Source organism: Aotus nancymaae, unplaced genomic scaffold (genome assembly GCF_030222135.1).
Source record: "Aotus nancymaae isolate 86718 unplaced genomic scaffold, 86718_ANA_hifiasm-v0.15.2.pri h1tg000004l, whole genome shotgun sequence".
Lineage (NCBI taxonomy): Eukaryota > Metazoa > Chordata > Mammalia > Primates > Aotidae > Aotus > Aotus nancymaae.
The window spans coordinates 24,515,509-24,532,065 of NW_026988415.1; the positions used below are offsets into that span (position 1 = coordinate 24,515,509).

The window sequence follows — 16,557 nt, forward strand, 5'->3', positions numbered from 1 at the left end:
TGATTGAAGAGTGTCCAGCCTTAGTATGCAAAGTATAAACATAAATCTCCTACAGTCATTTTCAGCATTAAGATTTAAAAAAAAAAAAGCATTCAAGGTGATATTGGGGATGGCTCTGGGGAATTGGGCTGATATTATCTTATCATCTTCCTTTCTCACATGTTTTTGACCAACTCTACTTTTTACCCTTTTTCATGCTTTGGATCAAGGGAGAAATTAATCTGATATGTGAATGCATACTCCAACATTAAGGATTTGAAAGGTTGTCCACCCTGGACTCACCATATTTTGAGCAGGCAAATGGTTAGCCCAGAGGAATTAATCAAAATGGTGGAATTTCAAATAGAAAAGAGGAGACAGGGAAGGGATCCCCTTATATTGGTGCATATGAGCAACGGCCAACCTGTGAGATGAACTGTGAGAACATTCAGTGTCACATAAGTAAAAACAAAACCTAACCTTTTTTTGTCTCTTAACAACTCTGAACAAATCATCCATAAACTTAGGAACAGAGCAACCTGGATCTGACAGCACAAGTGTACCATGCATTCTTCTTTTCTTTCTCTGTTTTGTTCCAAGTTGCTAAAATAGCATACCTGTCAAAAGAGCCAGGTATGATGGGGTTCAGCACAACTAAAATTGCATTAAAAACTGATAAATTATAAGGCAATAGTACAACTCTCACATCCAGTACCTCATTGTCATCTTATAAGCAAGCTGACAGCTGAGCCAGCCCACTAGTGCAGTGTTGATGAAAAATACTGACATCGTCATTCTAATGCTACACCATACTAAACCTGACTTTACCAAATTCAAAACTTCACACTGAGCTTGAAGTATAGAGAAAAGAAAACCTGAAATTACTCTCTTCCTTCTCTCTCCCCATACACACAAAAGGAGAGGGGAGAAAATGAAAGAGGGGAGCAATGGAGATAGTAGACGCACCAATAGAGAGAGCTAGAAAGAATGGGCCCAAGTACAAGTATAAACCACTTAGAAGCAGAATTATTTGTTTATTATCTGTCTCCCCCACTAGAATATAAGGTCCATGATGGAGGGATTTTGTGTACTTTGCTCACCACTGTATCCTGTGTCTGGCAAGTAGTAGATGCTACATTTTGTTGTGTGAATGAATGAATGAAATTAATGCTCTCAATGAAAGAAAAAAACTGAAATTCTCTTTTTCACACACACACACACAATTGATTCTACATGCCTATGGTCCTCTTTGAAATGGCAAGATGAACTGGAAGGAGCAGTAGTCCAGTAATCAGGAGAGTTGAAATATACACCATGTTTTGCCACTAAATCACTTCTTCTCTCTGAGTCTCATTTTCTCCATCTGTCAAATGGAATTGAACCAGATAACTCCTAAGGTCATTTCTAGCTTTAACATTCTATTCTCTAAACAAAAGCTAAACGTGCTTTAGAGAAAAACAGAGGGGAAATGAATTGAACTTAGTTGTGTACAAGAAGCAAAACCTGTTTCCTCAATCGCCCTCAATAAAGGAAATACATTCATTCTTGGCATTTTATAATAACCTAAGGGAAAAAAATCATAGAATGGAGGAAGAGAGCTTCACAGTTACAACCTTTTAGAATATGGATGCCATTTAAATCAAATATAAAAGCATTGTAAGTTTAGAATAACTGCCAGCCAAGGTGGAAAGTATCTTCTTATCCAAACTTGTCAACTCCTGAGGTCTCTGAGAGGTGACAGAATTTTGCATGTGGATGCCCTGTCTGAGGTGCTAATTGTCTTCATTTCGAATGCCCTAGGCTCTTCTCAAACCCCGGTAGATTAAAAGAATGATGCCAAGGATGGTCAGTTTTATAGAGTGGCCCTGACATTTCAAAATCTTTCTCTCTGACCTTTCAAAACTAACTTTGTTCTTCCACTAGCTCATCTATAGGTGTGAATTCTCCTGTGACAGTGTTATGATAGTGCTACCTGTGGTGAGTTTACACATTCTCTTAGCACTTACTAAAATTCACTTCCTTTACAAAAATGATTAAAGAAAAAAACTTTTTTAAAAAAAAAGAACACCGCCTTTTGATCATCTCTGGGTTTACCTATGAGGGCAATCTTTCTAAATGTGCTTTTTAAGTGAGAAGCCAGAGGCAGGTTGTTGTGTGTGTTTATTTAAGCCTCTCTTAAATATTTTTATTCTTTAAACCAATACTTATGAGCAAGCATCTACCATATGCCAGACATTATAGTAGGTACTTAGGTTACAGAAAAGTACGGTATCTGCCCCTAAGTAGCTCATAGTCTAGTGAAGAAGACAGACAAGCAAACGGACAATTACAATTCACTTAGCAAGAGCTGTGATAGAGGAAAGGATGGGGCTCTAGGGACATAGTAGTGGCATATCTAACTCAACTTATATTCTAACCTGCACAATCTATTCGAGATGGCAAGGTTTTCTATCTGTCTGCTATGTACAGGTTTTTTTTTTTTAATTGCACTAATTTTGCCTCCTTCACGACTCAAAAGAAGTTCCCTCATTCTAGCTGAAACTCTGCCTGCTTTTCAGGTTTCATTCTCGGAATAATAGCAACAGCAAATATTTTGTTAACTGCATACTACATTCCAGGCATCCTGCTAAGCACTTTGAATGTATTATCTCATTTATTTATATCAACAACCCTGTGAAGCAAATACTATTATTATTTCCATTTTACCAACAAAGAAACTGAAACTAAGAGAGCCTAGGTAGCCTGTTCAAGGTGGCACAACTGGTCAATGTCAGGCCCAAGGTATGAACACAGGCCACTGACTGCAGAGCCTGTGCACTTCACCACTATCCTCTTCTGCCTCCCAACATTAATTCTGAGGTCACTGCACTGGATTGCTCAGGCTTCAGTCTCCTATCTAGCAACTATAATCTGGACTTCTAGAATATTCTTCTTACATTTCAAGTGTCAACTGGTCCCATGCCCTCACTCATAGCATATCTATATATACCTATATGTCTTATCAAATCGGATACACTATTTTAGCCTTGGTCTCTTTATTTACTATGTCTTGGAAGGGTCGTCAGAGTCAAGGTTTGTTTCCTGGGTTTACGGGTCTGGAATCAGGATCATAAGCTCATCCATCCAAAGTAACAAAAGACTGAGTAGTCTGGGGTTGGTTGGTTTTGTTTTGTTTTATTTTTAAAGTGATCTGGATATTTTCTCTCCTGGGAAGACCTGGATACACAGTTAAGGTCTTATCACCACATTCTCCTTTTTGAACCTTTTCTACACCAAATGAGGGCCACTCCTCACTAGTTTTTATCTTTTCCATGAAGATAAATGTGATGGCATATGCAATGTGCCTGGAGCCTAACAGATACACAAGATTGTTTTTTCCTACTAGCCTGTGAACTCCCAGAAGACAGGGATGATGTCAAATTCCTCTTAGCACACCCAGAACCTAAAAGAGTACCTAGCACCTAGTTAGCTCCCCTCCTTCCCCTTTCTTCTTTCCCTTTATAGAGAGAACCCTCTGCAGAGTATGGCTTCTAATTCACCTCAAGAAGTATATTATTTCTGACATTGACTTCTTTCACATTCATGACTTACCAATGTCTACCCTGTCATCTGCCTCATTTTGGTTTATAGATACAGCTCTTCACATCCCACACCTCGGCACCTGACAGACAAATAAATCATCATGTACTTCTTTTGGGCTCATCAACCAGTTACCTTTGGATCATGACAGAATCTTCTTTCTGCCTCTTTACCCTGGGTGGGGGCCCTCAGGGTATAATATCAGCACAAGAAAATATTACTTCTTTGTAAATGAGGCTGCAGCTCTTCATCTAAAAAAATCTGTTCTCTTTCTTAAAAGCTCAAGAATAAAATTCCACCACTGGAGCTTTAATCGAGAAGATTAAAGTCCAAGAGACTATTAATTTGTCTATATATTTTTGCCTGAACATTTTTAAAGAAACGTCTGATGTTTTCAAACACAGATGACCACTTTGATCTATACATCACAAATACCAAAATTTGGCGAAGGAAAGGAATGAAATGGACTATAAACATTTCCCTAAGCAGTTTTGTAAATACAAATGAAATATTATAACTCAGCAAACAAAATGGCTAGTGGTAGATTTCTAAATGCATTTTATAGTTACATATGCAACATTGACATTATTTTGCTTTTCCTTCTCAGTAATAAATATTTCATGAAAAAATGCTAGAATCATTGATCAGCAGGGAGTTCAATACTATGAGTCTTTTACAAAGCAAGTCATAAATGTTCTGAAGTTTCAAAACTGTCTAGACAATATCAGGAATTGTAGTGGTAAAGGTATGAAATTTTCAATACTTGTTCAATCTTTTTCCTTCCTAGAACCAATATGGTTCACTGAAATTATCAAAATAAATACATATATCAAGCAAAAAATAAATGAGATTAAATCTCCTAAAACTTTTACTTACAGACAAAACCCTCAGAGAGCTCTTTGTCATCATTTTATAAACACTGGGATATGGTTTAATGCTGCCTACCACAAAAGTAATCACAGATTTCTGCCTTGTGTGCAATTATTTTTATAATGTAGTGCAGAATAAAGAGTAAAATCTAAAATTGTAGATATAGACACAAGCAACAAAGGGCTGGAAAGTGTCTCAAGTGAAGCTGTAATACCACATATTATTTTGAAGTAAAACAAAGTCAATTTTCCTAGCAACTTTTTTGTAGACTGCGTACACAATTCAGAACCATCTGGCTATCATGGAAGCTTTGGAACCCGAAATGGTACATACTGCACTCCTATAAAATCCTTTAGCACTCACTGGCATTTAACACGTATTAAAACTACTAGCTTTCTACAGAGGTTGTTCCTAACTTGTGTTCCCAAGGTTCATAGAATTTTAAGAAGGTAATATTGATTTTGAGGTATTGTCAGGATTACAAAGGGCCTAGTAAAATGGTCCATTTGCCTGTGATTAGGCTACATGTAATTATAATAATGGTAATAATAATAACAATAGAATTCATTGAATCCTCACCAAAATCCTAAATGAAAAATGGCAAGTGGCTGCTTTTGGGTTAGAATTATATCATATATCAAATTTGTAGAAAAGAACTTTATAGTTATATATGCTTTCTTAATTTTAAATGAATGAGTAATCTCTTATTAATTGATGTCCTTTGATACGCATGCAGAATCTTTTAAAAATTGGCATCTGCAAGTGAAAAAATATGATGGAATAATTGATGAAAAGACTGAGAACTACTGTTTCGTGAATATTTACCTTATTTCTTCTAATAGAATACGAGGTCACTGAGGGTAATAAAGATCACTTCCACAGAGTAAAGCATATCGTCCAGCTTATAACAATCCCGCCCTGAATGCATGCTGTTTACTTGATATATAAAGTAATAAAAGAAGCTAGAGATTTCTAGTGGCATTGCTTACCTTTAAAATTATCGCTCAGGGGCCGGGCGCGGTGGCTCACGCCTGTAATCCCAGCACTTTCGGAGGCCGAGGCAGGTGGATCACGAGATCAAGAGATCGAGACCATCCTGGTCAACATGGTGAAACCCCGTCTCTACTAAAAATACAAAAAATTAGCTGGGCATGGTGGCACGTGCCTGTAATCCCAGCTACTCAGGAGGCTGAGGCAGGAGAATTGCCTGAACCCAGGAGGCAGAGGTTGCGGTGAGCCGAGATCGCGCCATTGCACTCCAGCCTGGGTAACAAGAGCGAAACTCCATCTCAAAAAAAATAAATAAATAAAAATAAATAAAATTATCACTCAGGATGATATGGTGCTTTTCCACAATTGCTTTATGCCCCAGAGAAGTTAGCTTAGGTGGGCCAGGATCTGACCTACTAGAGTAATTCTTAAGTCCGTTGAAGAGAGTACCTTCAACAACAAATCAAATAGGGAGTTGTACTCAAAAAATTGTACTAGGTCTCCTGGGGTTATTAATACCCAGTGCAGCAACACTTCCTATGTCCATTTCACTATTTCTGAACCCTTTTCTTAAACACCAAAGAATAAACAGTATAGAGAATGAGACAAATCTGTTCAACAGCAACCTCATAAGGTCACAGGCTAGGGCCGTTGAGTATCGTTAAGTGTATGTGAGTTTTAGTGCCAGTGGATGCACTTACTCTATCACATGCTAGAAGTGAAGAAACCACTGAAGAGTGTTATGCAGTGCCTGTAGCACATATGAAGCAGCTGCTGCCATTCTGTGTTGACTCTTTACAAAGCATGTGATAGGATGTTATGTGTTTCTTTGCCATTCTGTTGTAGATTTAGCACCGTAATTTAAAAAAGATCCCCATTTGGCAACATGAGTGTGAAGTTTTTGAAATCTGAGTTTCTCCTCCTTCCTCATTGAAAAAATATATATTCATACTGTATATTGGACTTTAACAGCTGGCACCTTATTCACTTAAGACAAAAACTGAATATTCAGAAAGACTTTAGGTAAGTAGTCAAGATATGTCCTATCCTGATATTAAACTCAGATGTAAACTTTTCATAAGTTCAGTCTGCTGAATCAGCACAAGTCATGCCCACTGCCTAAATCATTGCCCTTATTTTGCAGTCCTGGTGACTAAGATAATAAATGGCCCTACTCAGTGGCAGCCTAGGTGGTCACATATCCCAAAATTTGAGATTTTTTTTTTTTTTTTTAAATGAGACTGAGTCTCGCTCTGTCACCCAGGCTGGAGCACAGTGGCGTGATCTCAGTTCACTGCAACCTCTAGCTCCTGGGTTCCAGCAATTCTCCTGTCTCAGCCTCCCAAGTAGCTGGGACTACAGGCACATGCCACTACATGTGGCTAATTTTTATATTTTTAGTAGAGATGGGGTTTCACCATATTGGTCAGGCTGGCCTCGAACTCCTGACCTCAGGTGATCTGCCCACCTCGGTCTCCCAAAGTGCTGGGATTACAGGCTTCAGCCACCACGTCCAGCCAAAATTTGAGATATTCTAAAAGAGCAGCTCCACAACTGCCAGACTGCCACTATACCTCAAAGTCCCTCCATCACAGGCATTTCTTTGGGTTTAGGTATTATGATCCCTGTTAAAATGCACATGTATTCCTCAGTAAGGGTAAAACGTTAGGTGATGTGATATGATGGAGAGTACAGACACTGGAACTAGTAAAATTTCATTTTGAAGCCAGGCTTCACTAAGTCCCAAATTTGGGTATTCCCACACCTTTAAATTGGAGGCAGTAGTACACACTTTGAAAACTATTACTAAGGGTACCTGTAATACCTTAGAGTCATCAAAAGGGACAATATGCTTAAAGTATCTAACACATAGTAAGCACTCTAATGGTAGCTCTTACTATGATTAATAATCGCTTACACTCATGACCACAGCATCCAGAGAAGAACCCAAAGGAGAGCAAAAGGGAACTAACACTTGTGGGGCTGAGACATTCAGTAAATTCTTTGGGGTCACACAGCTAGTGAATAATAGATCATGCAGTCGAACTTAGTTTTCTCTGACTCCAAAGCCCAGGTTTATGCCATAGAAACCTGCTGCCTTTTCTTGCATGTGTGCAGCCTGGAAGAGAGCAGTGATTTGACAGCCTCAGTGATTCAAATTGTTTTGAAAAAGGTTGACCCTGAAAGACTGTGTAATCATATTAAAATATATAAAAGCTATGCACAGGGTGAATCTGTTTTCATAAAGGCCTAAAAGCATGCCAATGAACAACAGGGTCCATTTTGAAGCCATAAAAGAACAATTATAGTGAAATCTGGAATGACCTGCTGGTATATGAAAATGGATTATGCTGAAACTGTCCAAGTCTCATCTGTGTCCCATCTTCCCAAAATTCCAAGGAGCTATCAGCCCACATGAGTATCATAAAACCAGCCTCCAATTCAGAAATCCTAGTTTTGGGTCTGACATCCCTAAACACTTCCTCTGAAGTGCTCCCCTCCAAAGTAACCAAGGCCCTCCCAGTAATCATGATTCTGAGGGAAGTGAAAATGCTGGCGGGGAAAAGTCACTTTTTTTCTCTGTCCCCATACCAAGCAGGTAGCTGGCCTCCACACCCCTTCACCTCAGGGAACATTTGTCTTGTGAGCAGACAGGCTACAGCCTGGCCGTTTTCCAGAATCCTAAACACCTTGATAGGATTATACATAGGGGACAGGGGACAGTGATTTGGAAGAAAGAAATGCAGGAGGGAAATTTCTGTTCATAGGACGTCAGGGGACCTCAGAGAGACAGGATCTCAGGGAAATGACTTCTTGGTACACGGGAGGCTGGACCCCAGGCATCAGAGCTCTCAGCCTAGGCAGAAGCACCCTCCCCAACTCACCCCTCATGCCCCACGACCCTGGAGCAGAAGACATGTTCACCTTCAAGGGACTATATGGACCTGGACAGTGAGGGTACAAAGGACAATCACGACGGATTGAAGGTCCTTCTTGGATAATTCCTCATAAGAGGAAGGCCCCTCCAGTAGTAAATGAGATTGAACTGCAGTGGTAGGGAGGAAAGATGCAGATTTAAGCTTCCACCTCTAAGAAAACTTGCCCTGAGATACACATTACGCAGAAGACACAGGAATCAAGTGCATACCCTTTATTACCAGGTAGGATCAGAAAAACCCTGGCAAAGGTTGATCTTGATGAGCTGGGCGGGATTCCATGGGAAAACTTGTAACATCTTTAGCTTGGACCGAAGGCAGATCTAACCAACCACTCCTGAGCTCCACCCTGGGTCCCTCCTGGCCTTGCACCAGCGGCCTTAGGGGAGCCTACAGAGAACACACAAAAAAGGAGGGGTCCAGGGGCATTCCCAAGAGTGCTTGCCCCAGTCCAGTTTTATTTTTAACCCAATTAGTCCTCCCAAGAGAAACACCATCCATAGCCCAGTGCCCCTTATGTCTGTCTGTCTGTCCTTGAAATCCATTTTGTTCTTCATCCACTATTAACTAGAAAGGGATCTGGAATGGGGGCAGTCCGAGGCTGAGGCCTGGAATATGTAGTGAACACTCCCCAGAGCACTCTTTCTTCAAGACGCCCCAGCGGTCTTTCAAGCAGGCTGGTGGGCAACCAGGAAAATAGCTATCCCTCTCGAAAGGAAATCAGCAGACAATCAGAAAATCTCTGCCTGCACTTCTGTAAGGCCACTTTCCTGAACTTTGCCACTGGTTGTCTCACCTGCAAATCAATGAGACTAGCAGTTTGGTTACTCAAGGCCATTGGTGAAAGTCTCTTTCACATTGCCCACAAAACTGCAAAAATGGATCTAGATGTAATTTAAATTGGTTTTTCCAAAGGCCACACTACATGCAAGGCAAAGAAGATACCTCTGATCTAATTTGTATCCCAAATTATGCTCTCTCCTATCTTCTAACCACTCAGCAACAAGGATTATGTGTGCAGCAAATAATAACATGTACACCAAATAATAACATATAAGTCTAGCTCCTAATACATACTAGACAATAACTATTTAACAAACTAAATGAAATTTATCAAAATTGCTATTATCTATACGATTTAACACTACAACCCCCCAAACTTTTCTAAGTTAATTCCTTGCCCCAGTGGAAAAATTCAATCCTAACAAAACAATTCTCCTCTTCCTTTTCCCTCTAATGAATGTCAAACCATCGCTTCTTCTCTGATTTCCTCTCACTCCTCTCCACTGCAGCTGGTAGTCTGCCGTCAGTCTCACTGAGGTGTGCATCCATCAGAAGTGAGGTACTATTACTTTTGGTCTTAGAAGATCTTCTAATGGGACAGGTACAGCTTCTTCGGCAACAAGCAAGTTTGGTGGGGATGAGACACAAAAATAGGACCTCACCTATAAAACCAATGAAGCAAAATGAAGAAAACATGAACACTGCAGTAGTTTCCAAAGGAAAAATAGCATTTTCAAGGAAAAGTGGTGTTTCTAAAATTCCTTTCCAAAGGAATAATAGCATTTTCAAAGAAAAGTACCGTTCCTAAAATTCAACATCGCTTGTAACTCTAAAATCACACAACTACTCCCAGCCACATACAGGGCATTTTCAGGAAAAGGAGTGAAACAAAAAGGAAAAGAAAAGACTTCATGACTTCAGCTTCTCCAGGGCGTTAAACAATCAGCATCAGCCATCCAGAATCTACCACCTTCAAAACATAAATGCAATCAGAAGAAATCCCCTATTTAAAGAGCAAATATGATACTCAAAATTAGTCCCTCTCTGTTCAAGTAAATGAATAAAATAAGAATATAAATTTTCTTATCTGTATATCCACAATAATTTTTAAAATGGCTAATTTGGGTAATGGGATAATAAATTATTTTATTTAATTTTTAACTTTGTCCATAATTTTGGTTTCAATTTTTCTGTGAAGTAAATAAGTTATATTTTAATCAGAAGGGGGTCTTAGGAAATTAGTTTCTCTTTGGAGTGTGTCCATTCTTACTTACCTTTCTGAAATCAGTGAGTTTGTCCTCCACTCTCAAATGGCACACGGACGTTCTTGCATTTATAGCAGGCCAGACGCCATGAAAAATTCACGGCTTTACATGGGCATTTCCATTTCGCTGGAACTGGCAATGAGGCACACTTCTCCTGTTGCTGGGATCCTGAGACTTTATTCACTTTTGGTTGCTTGGCCTTCTGCCCCTCAGGCTGCTGCTTCTTTGGGCTTTCTCTGACACCATGGCTCCTGCTGTCCCCCAGGGGAGTGTCCTGGGGCCTCTCTGGACCTTCTTCTGGTTTGTAGCTCCTGTTGAACACCAGGGTGGCCATCCCCTGGGCCCCCTCTGGGTTTCCGTCCTTGCTGTAGCTTCTGCTGTCTCCCTGGGGGACAGTCCCCTGGGACGTCTCTGGACCTTCTTTCTGATTTTGTGTCTTTCTGGGCCCCTGGGGTCTTTCTGTACCTTTTTCTTGCAAGTGGCTTCTGTGGCTCCACAGTGGGGCTGTCCCCTGGGGCCTCTCTGAATCTTCTTCTTGGTTTTGGCACCCACTGTCCCCAGGGAGGGGCATTCCTTGGGACCTCTCTGAATCTTTTCCCTGGCTGTGGCTTCTGCTGTCTCCTAAAGGGAATGACCCCTGTAGGATCTCAGAACCTTCCTCCTGGCTGCAGCTTCTCTGGTAATACAGAGGGGCCACCTCCTCCTGGCAGTCCACTGCAGGCCACTGGCAAGGTGGGTGGATCCCAGGAGGAGGCATCTGAAGTGGGACTGCTGCTGCTTCTGCTCCCATGTCTACAGCAGGTGGTAGAGCTGGCAAGAATGGGACTTGCACTGAAAATGGTGGTGGGCACGGGAATGGATATGGCACTGGCACTGGCAGAGGAGCCTGCACGGCCTTGGCACAGGGACTCAGGGGTTCTGGCACACAAAGAACATCTGTCAGGGTTGGCGTCTGGGCATTAGCATGTGGCCCCATGGCCACCATCCCTCTCTGCTGCTCTGTAGCCTGGGGGCATGCCACAGCCCCATGCTGCTCTGTTTGCGGCCCAGCCATTATTTCATGGGCCAGTGGAGCAGCCTGGGGAAACCTCTCAACCTGGAGCAGCCTCCCGTACAGCCCATTACGCTCATTCAGCGCCTGCTGCAGGGCGGCCTGTGTGAAGTGCAGCTGTGTGGTCGCCGCCTCACGCTCCAGGCGCAGCTGCTCCAGCTGGGAGGTCAGAGCCCAGGAGGCCGCCTGGCGCTCCTCCACATGCCCTTGTAGCCGCCGAACCTGGCACAGCAGCTGCTCACGTTGCCTCACGGCCGCTCGCACACTCAAAGCCAACGCGCTCCAGGTGCAGGCCCTCTTAATGGACCGCGGCACGTTCGGGTCGGTCACAATGGCCCGAAGCCCGTCCTCTACCTCGTTCCACGGCTGCGAGCGGCAGGCCACGTAAAAGGCTAGGCCGCTGCCATTCCTGAAGACTTCATCGTTGATGAACCTGATCACATCACTGTGGCGGAACCCGCCGGCGTGGTCTCCAAAATTCATCGCCATGGCGGCTGCGGCCTAGTCAAACAGCTGCCTCACGGGTGTTGCCTCGGCTGCGGCCGTCACTTCCGGTACAGGCTGCTGCCGCCAACCAGTCCGTCCCTCCCCTCCCCTCTCAGTCTTACTTTACTCCTTGCTCAGTCCTGGCCTCCTCCTCGGCCTCCTTCCTCCCTCACTCCCTTGTTCTCACAAAGAGTGAAGCAGGTCCCCCTCGTCACACCAAACCGGACGAGCAACTCCGCGACACACCACAGAGAAAAGCTGAATCGTGCCGCAAGACCTGCTGGGACCCGGAAGGCCTGCTGGAACCAGCTTCCTTTGGCGCTCCACTCCCCACAGGGAAAATGGGTGTACTGCAGACTGCAGTGACCCAACAGAAACTTTGTTTCCAAGAGCTTAGAGAGGATAATATTCAGCATCCTGGAATGAATTCCTAGCCAGGTGATGGAGTTGTATAGTTGTATACATGGATGCTGTTCTTTCCCTTTTTGCTTTTTTTTTTTTGAGATGGAGTCTCAGTCTGTCGCCCAGGCTGGAGTGCCATGCTGCGATCTTGGCTCACTGCAACCTCAGCCTCCTGAGTAGCTGGGAATACATGCACATGCCACCATTGCCCGGCTAATTTTGTATTTTTGGTAGAGACAGGGTTTCACCATGTTGGACAGGCTGGTCTCAAACTCCCCTGACCTCAAGTGATCTACCTGCCTTGGCCTCCCAAAGTGTCCATTAACATCGATTTATATTGTGTTATGCAGCTGTCTGTTAAATCTCTTGTTAAAAAAGATAAGTTATGGCTGGGCGTGGTGGCTCATGCCTGTAATCCCAGCACTTTGGGAGGCCAAGGCATGGTGGCGGGCATGGTGGTGGGTGCCTAAAATCTCAGCTACTCAGGAGGCTGAGGCAGGAGAATTGCTTGATCTTGGGAGGCGGAGGTTGCAATGAGCAGAGATCACAGCACTGCACTCCGGCCTGGGTAACCAGAGTGAAATTCTGTCTCAAAAAAAAAAAAAAAAAAATAGAGAAGTTACAAGCCAAAAATACATTAATCTTTTTTTTTTTTTTTTTTTTTTTAACCTACATTGATACCTTTACAATGTGCTTTTTGTTTGAATTCTAGTTACTGTCTAGTGCAGCTCGGAGGACTCCCTTTAGCATTTCTAGTAGGGAAGATCCAGATCATAGAGGAGCATTTATTCAAAAGGAAAAAGAGATACCCTCTGAGATCAGAGTTGACCAGATAAAGATGGGAGTGAATTTACAAGGACATCATTTACATGCCTCAATTACGTGCTTTTCTTGATGACAGGGATTCTAAGTTCATCTGTTCAGGAGCTAAGGGAAGTGTGCAGATAGCATGACTGATTCCATGGAATGCCTGAAGTCGTAACTGAGATTAAAAAAGATGGAACTGAGACAAGCACCCATGTATATACATATCTAACTCCATCACCTGACTAGGAATTCGTTCCATGATACTGGATATTGTCTTTTCTGGCTGGGCACAGTGGCTCATGCCTGTAATCCCAGCATTTCGGAGGCCAAGGCAGGTAGATCACTTGAGGTCAGGGGAGTTTGAGACCAGCCTGTCCAACATGGTGAAACCCTGTCTCTACCAAAAATACAAAATTAGCCGGGCAATGGTGGCATGTGCATGTATTCCCAGCTACTCAGGAGGCTGAGGTTGCAGTGAGCCAAGATCGCAGCATGGCACTCCAGCCTGGGCGACAGACTGAGACTCCATCTCAAAAAAAAAAAGCAAAAAGGGAAAGAACAGCATCCATGTATACAACTATACAACTCCATCACCTGGCTAGGAATTCATTCCAGGATGCTGAATATTATCCTCTCTAAGCTCTTGGAAACAAAGTTTCTGTTGGGTCACTGCAGTCTGCAGTACACCCATTTTCCCTGTGGGGAGTGGAGCGCCAAAGGAAGCTGGTTCCAGCAGGCCTTCCGGGTCCCAGCAGGTCTCGCGGCACGATTCAGCTTTTCTCTGTGGTGTGTCGCGGAGTTGCTCGTCCGGTTTGGTGTGACGAGGGGGACCTGCTTCACTCTTTGTGAGAACAAGGGAGTGAGGGAGGAAGGAGGCCGAGGAGGAGGCCAGGACTGAGCAAGGAGTAAAGTAAGACTGAGAGGGGAGGGGAGGGACGGACTGGTTGGCGGCAGCAGCCTGTACCGGAAGTGACGGCCGCAGCCGAGGCAACACCCGTGAGGCAGCTGTTTGACTAGGCCGCAGCCGCCATGGCGATGAATTTTGGAGACCACGCCGGCGGGTTCCGCCACAGTGATGTGATCAGGTTCATCAACGATGAAGTCTTCAGGAATGGCAGCGGCCTAGCCTTTTACGTGGCCTGCCGCTCGCAGCCGTGGAACGAGGTAGAGGACGGGCTTCGGGCCATTGTGACCGACCCGAACGTGCCGCGGTCCATTAAGAGGGCCTGCACCTGGAGCGCGTTGGCTTTGAGTGTGCGAGCGGCCGTGAGGCAACGTGAGCAGCTGCTGTGCCAGGTTCGGCGGCTACAAGGGCATGTGGAGGAGCGCCAGGCGGCCTCCTGGGCTCTGACCTCCCAGCTGGAGCAGCTGCGCCTGGAGCGTGAGGCGGCGACCACACAGCTGCACTTCACACAGGCCGCCCTGCAGCAGGCGCTGAATGAGCGTAATGGGCTGTACGGGAGGCTGCTCCAGGTTGAGAGGTTTCCCCAGGCTGCTCCACTGGCCCATGAAATAATGGCTGGGCCGCAAACAGAGCAGCATGGGGCTGTGGCATGCCCCCAGGCTACAGAGCAGCAGAGAGGGATGGTGGCCATGGGGCCACATGCTAATGCCCAGACGCCAACCCTGACAGATGTTCTTTGTGTGCCAGAACCCCTGAGTCCCTGTGCCAAGGCCGTGCAGGCTCCTCTGCCAGTGCCAGTGCCATATCCATTCCCGTGCCCACCACCATTTTCAGTGCAAGTCCCATTCTTGCCAGCTCTACCACCTGCTGTAGACATGGGAGCAGAAGCAGCAGCAGTCCCACTTCAGATGCCTCCTCCTGGGATCCACCCACCTTGCCAGTGGCCTGCAGTGGACTGCCAGGAGGAGGTGGCCCCTCTGTATTACCAGAGAAGCTGCAGCCAGGAGGAAGGTTCTGAGATCCTACAGGGGTCATTCCCTTTAGGAGACAGCAGAAGCCACAGCCAGGGAAAAGATTCAGAGAGGTCCCAAGGAATGCCCCTCCCTGGGGACAGTGGGTGCCAAAACCAAGAAGAAGATTCAGAGAGGCCCCAGGGGACAGCCCCACTGTGGAGCCACAGAAGCCACTTGCAAGAAAAAGGTACAGAAAGACCCCAGGGGCCCAGAAAGACACAAAATCAGAAAGAAGGTCCAGAGACGTCCCAGGGGACTGTCCCCCAGGGAGACAGCAGAAGCTACAGCAAGGACGGAAACCCAGAGGGGGCCCAGGGGATGGCCACCCTGGTGTTCAACAGGAGCTACAAACCAGAAGAAGGTCCAGAGAGGCCCCAGGACACTCCCCTGGGGGACAGCAGGAGCCATGGTGTCAGAGAAAGCCCAAAGAAGCAGCAGCCTGAGGGGCAGAAGGCCAAGCAACCAAAAGTGAATAAAGTCTCAGGATCCCAGCAACAGGAGAAGTGTGCCTCATTGCCAGTTCCAGCGAAATGGAAATGCCCATGTAAAGCCGTGAATTTTTCATGGCGTCTGGCCTGCTATAAATGCAAGAACGTCCGTGTGCCATTTGAGAGTGGAGGACAAACTCACTGATTTCAGAAAGGTAAGTAAGAATGGACACACTCCAAAGAGAAACTAATTTCCTAAGACCCCCTTCTGATTAAAATATAACTTATTTACTTCACAGAAAAATTGAAACCAAAATTATGGACAAAGTTAAAAATTAAATAAAATAATTTATTATCCCATTACCCAAATTAGCCATTTTAAAAATTATTGTGGATATACAGATAAGAAAATTTATATTCTTATTTTATTCATTTACTTGAACAGAGAGGGACTAATTTTGAGTATCATATTTGCTCTTTAAATAGGGGATTTCTTCTGATTGCATTTATGTTTTGAAGGTGGTAGATTCTGGATGGCTGATGCTGATTGTTTAACGCCCTGGAGAAGCTGAAGTCATGAAGTCTTTTCTTTTCCTTTTTGTTTCACTCCTTTTCCTGAAAATGCCCTGTATGTGGCTGGGAGTAGTTGTGTGATTTTAGAGTTACAAGCGATGTTGAATTTTAGGAACGGTACTTTTCTTTGAAAATGCTATTATTCCTTTGGAAAGGAATTTTAGAAACACCACTTTTCCTTGAAAATGCTATTTTTCCTTTGGAAACTACTGCAGTGTTCATGTTTTCTTCATTTTGCTTCATTGGTTTTATAGGTGAGGTCCTATTTTTGTGTCTCATCCCCACCAAACTTGCTTGTTGCCGAAGAAGCTGTACCTGTCCCAAAGTGCTGGGATTACAGGCGTGAGCCACCGCGCCCAGCCCCCCAACTTTTTCTTTTTAAGAAAAGAGAAAGAATTTTTAAAACTTTCCCACTCTTTGAGGATTGACTCTGTTTTGGGAAACTCCCTCAATGCTTACCCAGATCATTTATAATGCTGCCTTTGCCTTTA

At 44.1% G+C, this 16,557-nt stretch overlaps 2 protein-coding genes across 2 annotated transcripts; one reads left to right on the forward strand and one right to left on the reverse strand.

Annotated features, from left to right (window-relative positions):
• Positions 1 to 10,421: 10,421 nt before the first annotated feature.
• On the reverse strand, positions 10,422 to 11,942 carry TEX13D (TEX13 family member D). The gene has a single exon (XM_064383752.1). It carries the CDS (start codon positions 11,940 to 11,942, stop codon positions 10,422 to 10,424), a length of 1,521 nt encoding a protein of 506 aa, XP_064239822.1.
• A 2,235-nt stretch (positions 11,943 to 14,177) lies between these two features.
• Positions 14,178 to 15,698, forward strand: LOC135277777 (testis-expressed protein 13D-like). The gene has a single exon (XM_064383758.1). The coding sequence runs from the start codon at positions 14,178 to 14,180 to the stop codon at positions 15,696 to 15,698; it is 1,521 nt and encodes a 506-aa protein (XP_064239828.1).
• The last annotated feature ends 859 nt before the right edge of the window (positions 15,699 to 16,557 follow it).